Here is a 7,774-nt window from a genome sequence, read left to right as displayed (position 1 = left end):
TATTCTATATATTGTAACACATATTCTATATATACAGTATATTGTGCCATTTATATTCTGTATATACAGTATAGTGTGAGATTTATATTCTATATATACAGTATTTTGTGAGTGGGTCTCTAAGCTCAGGTAAGTGACAGCAGCACAGAGTATGTGCAGGGAATCGGCAGAAAAGAAGATGGGGGGCTACTGAGGCATCTTTGGGGGCACAGACCTTCCCTGCTAAAGGGCAGTGGTTGCCTTGGGCTGGTACAGAAGCCAAATACACAAGGTACAGCATTTTTGCCCTACTTCTTTAGTCAGGCTTTAGTTCTCCTTTAACGGATTGAACTAATTGAAATCGTGAGTGAAACTGGGGCACAAACTTTATATTTAATTGAATGTTTGTTAAAATTCAGTATTTTCAACATAGGCAGCAAATGTCCATTTACTTGCTAAAACTGTTGTACGTGACCCCAGTGCCAGGGATGAATCATTCCATTGTTATTAAATCAAAAAAGAAAATGCACATTTCACTCTTAACAAAAGCAAAGTGTAGAAGCCCAGACAATGTAACCGCTTTATTTCTTTTTCCCTTTCCCAACAGCAATGGACCATATAAGCCAGGAGAGGGGAGAGATGGCAATGCTCTATGACCTGCTCTTTGCGTTTCTTCACACTGGAAAGTACAAAGAAGCCAGGAAGATCATCGAGGTGGGATTTTAAGTACAGTCCTCTAATCACAATGTCACACAGTTGCTTAATTGGAATACACTTAATATTTTAACCTTTAATTACACGTCCTCTGATTTAAGTTAATAGAATTCATCTCCAATAATGGGCTTGGGGGGGGGGGGGAAAAAAAAAGTTAGCTCGCTCAAGAAATGCTGCTTTATCGGTATAATTACAGTTCAGAGGAAGCAATCTGTGCTCTGAATCTGTTTCCTTACATTTGTTAAATATAGTCTACTCTGCTTGGGGGGGGAAATATATTTGCATTCTGAATCTTGGATTGTGGAACAATTAAATTAAACGAGCATTCCTGGGTGTAAAGTTGCTTAATCCTCTTTGCCAAGGAATTCTTTGTTGTACTTAAAAGTGCTGGAATTTAATTTGCGGCTGTCCCTGCTCAGATTTATCCATAAAGCCTGTCTTGGAAATCAGCTAAACGAGGGCCCGACTGCTCCTCTTCAGCATTTCATTTCTGCTGATTTGTTTTCCCCTCTTCTGCTTCTGGTAAGCAGCTTAGTGCAAGTGCTAGGTGACAAACTTGCTCTGTTCCGGATTAGGATATTTTATTGAGATTCAAACGAGAATTGAGTTCCCTGAAAGTGATCAGTGAAAAGAGCAGATCAAGACTGCTCTTATAGTAAATCTAATCCCCCCTATCTTTTATTTATTTTTATATCCCCCCCTTCTTAAATATATCATGTGATGGTTTGGGAAAAAATAGTGTTTACCAGACAGGAATTTTTTTGGGTGTAATTTTAAAGAATTAAGACTCCAATTTTGTAATTGGTAGAAATCAGTTCTGAGACAGCCACATTCTACTAATTACACTTGAGTTTTACATCTGTAGGCAGAATTTGTTATGATAAATGAGCTGATATCTTTTTTTTTTTTTTAATCATTCCCAGCATTCCCAATTTAAATGTACAGGTATAGGAGCCATTATCCAGAATGCTCGGGACCTGGGGTTTTCCAGATAAGGGATCTTTCCATAATTTGGATCTCGATATCCAATAAGGATTATTTATTAAGTACAAAAAGTGCTGGATAACGGGTTTTTGGATAACGGATCCCTTACCTGTAGTAGATATTTTTAAATTGAAAAAAAAAAAAAGATAGATATAGGCACTTTAAGGGCCACAGAGGCCAAAAGTAAATATAAAATTTTCAATTCTGAATTTTAGTAGTACCGGTATGGGACCTGTTATCCAATGTGCCGGGACCTGGGGCTTTCTGGATAAGGGATCTTTCTGTAATTTGAATCTCCGTGCCTTAAGTCTACTAAAAAATCATTTTAACATTAATTAAACCCAATAGGATTGTTTTGCCTCCAATAAGAATTAATTATATCTTAGTTGGGATCAATTACAGGTACTGTTTTATTATTACAGAGAAAAAGGGAATCATTCAACCATGAAATAAACCCAATAGGGCTGTTCTGCCCCAATAAGGGGTAATTATATCTTAGTTGGGATCAAGTACATGTACTGTTTTATTATTACAGAGAAAAGGGGTTTATTTCATGGTTAAATGATTCCCTTTTCTCTGTAATAATAAAACAGTACCTGTACTTGATCCCAACTAAGATATAATTACCCCTTATTGGGGGCAGAACAGCCCTATTGGGTTTATTTAATGGTTAAATGATTCCCTTTTCTCTGTAATAATAAAACAGTACCTGTACTTGATCCCAACTAAGATATAATTACCCCTTATTGGGGGCAGAACAGCCCTATTGGGTTTATTTCATGGTTAAATGATTCCAATAGGGCTGTTCTGCCCCCAATAAGGGGTAATTATATCTTAGTTGGGATCAAGTACAGGTACTGTTTTATTATTACAGAGAAAAGGGAATCATTTAAACATGAAATAAACCCAATAGGGCTGTTCTGCCCCAATAAGGGGTAATTATATCTTAGTTGGGATCAAGTACATGTACTGTTTTATTATTACAGAGAAAAGGGGTTTATTTCATGGTTAAATGATTCCCTTTTCTCTGTAATAATAAAACAGTACCTGTACTTGATCCCAACTAAGATATAATTACCCCTTATTGGGGGCAGAACAGCCCTATTGGGTTTATTTAATGGTTAAATGATTCCCTTTTCTCTGTAATAATAAAACAGTACCTGTACTTGATCCCAACTAAGATATAATTACCCCTTATTGGGGGCAGAACAGCCCTATTGGGTTTATTTCATGGTTAAATGATTCCAATAGGGCTGTTCTGCCCCCAATAAGGGGTAATTATATCTTAGTTGGGATCAAGTACAGGTACTGTTTTATTATTACAGAGAAAAGGGAATCATTTAAACATGAAATAAACCCAATAGGGCTGTTCTGCCCCAATAAGGGGTAATTATATCTTAGTTGGGATCAAGTACAGGTACTGTTTTATTATTACAGAGAAAAGGGAATCATTTAACCATTAAATAAACCCAATAGGGCTGTTCTGCCCCCAATAAGGGGTAATTTTATCTTAGTTGGGATCAAGTACAGGTACTGTTTTATTATTACAGAGAAAAGGGAACCATTTAACCATTAAATAAACCCAATAGGGCTGTTCTGCCCCCAATAAGAATGAATTATATTTTAGTTGCGATCAAGTATCTATTTTATTATTACAGAGAGATCCTCTTTAAAACTTTTTGTTGCTTATAATGGATTCTGTGGAAGATTGCCTTCCCGAAATTTGTGTCTTTTTTTTTTTTTTTTTTTATAATGGATCCCATACGAATTCCTTGACAATTACTATGTCTGTATAAAAAATAAAATTTCACAAATGTGTTATCTTTGCCATTGCTTATGGTTAATGTAAATATAATAGATAACATTAAATGATATTTATAATAGCAGATCAGTTAAACATATTTCATTTTACAGATATGAAGAAATGTATAAACACCCATCTGCATTTCAAGGATAATACACCTCCTACTGCTTTTATTTTAAAGGATATTATACGTCACCTAATTGTTCTGTCGGCTGTAATATAGTATTTTTAGGATTGTCTCTGTAATTGAGAGATTATCGTAACAGTTATACTTTACCTGATTGCGAGAATATGAACACATTCTTATTATATATACAGATAACGGCATATATATGTGTATAAGCTGCCTCAAAATCCATAATAAAAAAAAAAATCCCAAAGGTTAAAAGATTAAAATTCTCTTATCAAGATTGCTTTTGCATTATATTAAAATAATTATAGAACCAGCAGGAGATCTTTTTGATGTGGGGGGAAAAAATAATATATCAGCATAAGATTCTTAGTTTGAGATTTTGCTAGTTGCCTGTTGGAATAAAGGTTCTTAGTAAATGAATAGTCGCGTTGTAATGGATAATTCCTAGTGCTCGTTGTTCTTGTAAAATATATATATATATTATTGAGAAAGGTCCTAATAGGGACTGAAACGTTGGATTCTTTGTGCAGTGTACTTAATAAAGGCAGAAAGTTGTAATAAGTGTTTGCCGGTATATATATATATATATATATATATATATATATTTTATATTTAGGTAAATAAAAAAAATCATATAAATATTGCGTCTATTTATAAAGATTTCTATATCAATTCTATAAATAGAATATACTTATTGTACAGCGTTGCGGAATATGTTGGTTCTTTACAAATACATGTAAATAATAATTATAAATATTTATATATACCCAATATATTTACACATTTGTATTAATTAATATATATATATATATATATATATATATATATATATATATATAAATGTATTTTTTTTATATGTTAATAAATATGTTAATAAATTCAAGCTAATTCTCAAATTATTTATTTCCCATTAGTTATATAGTGCCGATTATTCCTTATTCACATCAGTCCCTTCTCCAAAGGACCTTACAATCTTAACATTTGGCAAGGTTCACTGTTTGCCTTGGCCAACTCCAAAAGCAGTGCTTAAGTCAATGATCCCCAACCAGTAGCTCGGGGGCAACATGTTGCTCACCAACCCCTTGGATGTTGCCCCCAGTGGCCTCAGAGCAGGGGCTTATTTTTGAATTCCTCACATGAAGGCAAGTCATGGTTGCATAAAAACCATGAATACTGCTAAACAGAGCCTCCTATAGTATGCCAGTCCACACATGGTCTATTAAATAGCCATATTTGGCACCCCCAGAACTTTTTATGCTTATGTTGCGCCCCAACCCTTTTTACCTTTGAATTTAGCTTACGGGTAAAAAAAGGTTGGGGACCCTTCCCTAAGTAGTTTGTTCATGGGCACTAACAGTGTGTTGTAGTACCAACCAACTTTTCATAATTCACAATTAGATTCTGCTGTAAATCCTAAAGTGGCCACAACACAAAGTTTACAACATTTGACTTATACTGTCAATAAAATGACACTTGGGAAGGCAGATGAGTATAGGTAAAAGTTTAGCTTCGTGCTCTGGATTTTGCTTGCTACTCTTCATGCTTACATTCAGCACTGCTCTTTTTTTTCTTATGTTAATGGGGGGCACTTTGTATCTTACATCTGCCTGATGGCTGCTTTCTAGGGCTGAATAATATAGTATATTTATAAAATAGGATTTCCTGTTTGCTATTGGCCAAGCCACACTCAGAAGACCTACCACGCTTTTACAACTATTAGATCTTTGGGTTGCTTCTCATAAAATAAGGCCCAACTGCAGCAGTCTACCTTGGTGCCCTTAGTATGGTTCTTTTAGATCAGTAAGTTATCCAGTTAAAGTGGTGGTTCACCTTCAAGTTAACTAACCTATTAACTAACTGTTAAATGCCCCCATTCCTAACAACTGTGCAATTTGTTTACATTATTTGTTATTGTTTTAAATTATGTCTTTTGTTTAAATTTTGTCTCTATCTCTTTTGCTTCTTTCAAGTTTTTTAATGGGGGTCACTGACCCCAGCAGCCAAAAACAATTGGTCATTGAGGCTACCTTTTTATTGTGTGTTATTTAATATGTTGACCCGCTCCTATTCATATTCCTGTATCTCGTGTACACCACTGCCTGGTTGCTAGGGTAAACCAACAAAAAAAATGTCTACATGATCCCTATTTTAAAAGTTTAATTGTGTACTCCCCAGATATAGGCATCCTTTCCTAGGCTTAACCTAGTGAATACGATGTCTTGAGACATGGATAATTCTATTAAAAATATTTAGCAAATACATAAAAATTTTTTTTTACTGTATTACCATTTTACAATATTTCCTAGTCTGTATTAATTGCACTCCCTGCGGTTCTGTGTTCTGCACGATGGGTCTAGTTTTCGCCCATGTAATAGATTTTCTGCCTCGTGCATTTTCATTTAGAGGTGAACTTGACTGTAAACTTTGATTAGTCTTGTACAGAGTGGATTGCTTGCCAGCCTGACTCTGCATGTGTAATTCACTCAGATGCCCAAGATAAGCTACCAATATGCACGGCAGCCCAAGCCAAGGAGATTTGCTTAATCTGACCTAGATGTTCTTTTGATGATTGGGACTCAGTCTATGGGAAACCGTTCTCCATAACAAAATGAAATGCAAAGATATCCGTTGTTATACTCGGCTGTCCTTCGCAAAGACAGTATTTCAATCAGTTTTGTACAAGTAGGGATTTGCTATATTAAGCTGTAAGGCTTTCGCTATTTAGATCATTGGCATTCGAGCATCCGAATCTGCAATGATATTGAAAGTTGTAAGTGAATGTAACCTTTTGGCTTTTTTCCTTGTCAGGAAGAGGATTAGCCACAAATGTGATTACGTTTTTAGATCGTTCTTGTAGTCCGATGTGCATTCTGCGCCTCCATTAATTAAATGTCAAATTGATAGTCTGTACCCAGCGGCCACAAGTAGCACTTCATAAACCTTCTTCCTGCCATTGTCTTCAAATTATTTGAAATGGGGGGGGGGAAGTGAAAAAATACAAGTACGGGAACATCGTAGATTGTATTTATTTATCATGTATATAATTATCAGCAGTGTTTGTGTATGGGAATATGTTTGGGAGACATTGGCATTGTTTTTGTATTCACATAAGTGGAATGTTTAGTTAATCTTTATGTTTCCTCCTCATTAGACTCCAGGGTTGAGAGCTCGTCCTGGAAGGTTGCAGTGGTTTGCTGAGAAATGCATTGCAACAAATCAGGTGAGATCCTTATATTTTGGGGGTGAGGTGGGGGTGCAAGATCATTGTGAACGTGGTAGTTTGTTTCCAAAGCTTTTGCTTGCAGTGGCACCACAAAGTAGGTTCTTGACCAATCATACACATACTGAACATCTCCATACAGCAGACTTGATCTGCCTCACCCAGCCCCTTGCATTGGGAGTGCAGTTTGTTCCAAGTTCAAGTGCTTTCTTGAATTTATTACCTCTCTTAACTGTTAAGAAATACCTGCAGTAATTAAATGAAGGAAAAATGTTTTGTTTTTTTTATAGAGGACCCACGTGAATGCGTGCGGTCAGATACCTAGAAGAAGCCTGCTACGATTTCCCCAACTATATAGGAGAAACGACCCATTATGTTACATTGTTTTTCCATGTAGTTGTACCACAGGGAAATGGATGCGCTAGCTCCATCCCAATGCATACGATTGTGCCCTTAGTAGTCATCGGATACCATCCATCACACAAAATGCACCTATACTATAATGCCTCCAGTATTTAGCTTTAAAACCATTAAACTGCCTTTACAATTTCATAGTATGAAAAAGGGGATTTCAAATATTCATTCCATTTCTAACACTGCTACGGGTCCATGGTGAGATGATCATCCAATAGCCTGAAAATGTGAAGCATAAGCACACTGAAACCATCAACTGTCCATATTTTTTTGTTTAAGGGTTCTGAGGTCTCTTATAGTATTTTAAAAATGGATGCTGCTGTTTTCTTACATCCCTTCCTCTTTGCTGAGCATTTGATGATAATTGTAAGTAAAACGTATAGAATGAAAAACAATTATCTAAGAGGGGACCCCCTATGCAAAATAACATTGTTATAGTAGCTTTACAGAAATTGTTCTGCACAGGAGATATTCTTTTGTGTCTTTAGAAAGCTTTTGGGAAGATGCCATTTCCCCTGTTGTTGAT

At 35.7% G+C, this 7,774-nt stretch overlaps 1 protein-coding gene across 1 annotated transcript in view; it reads left to right on the top strand.

Moving 5' to 3' along the window:
* lrpprc (leucine rich pentatricopeptide repeat containing) overlaps positions 1 to 7,774 on the top strand; it is an 83,039-nt gene that overhangs the window by 51,163 nt on the left and 24,102 nt on the right. Inside the window, 2 exon segments of the mRNA NM_001045738.1 lie at positions 587 to 693; positions 6,766 to 6,834. Coding sequence (NP_001039203.1) covers positions 587 to 693; positions 6,766 to 6,834 — 176 coding nt within the window.

The sequence above is a fragment of the Xenopus tropicalis genome, chromosome 5 (assembly GCF_000004195.4).
Source record: "Xenopus tropicalis strain Nigerian chromosome 5, UCB_Xtro_10.0, whole genome shotgun sequence".
NCBI lineage: Eukaryota > Metazoa > Chordata > Amphibia > Anura > Pipidae > Xenopus > Xenopus tropicalis.
This window is presented reverse-complemented; position numbering and strand designations above follow the sequence as displayed.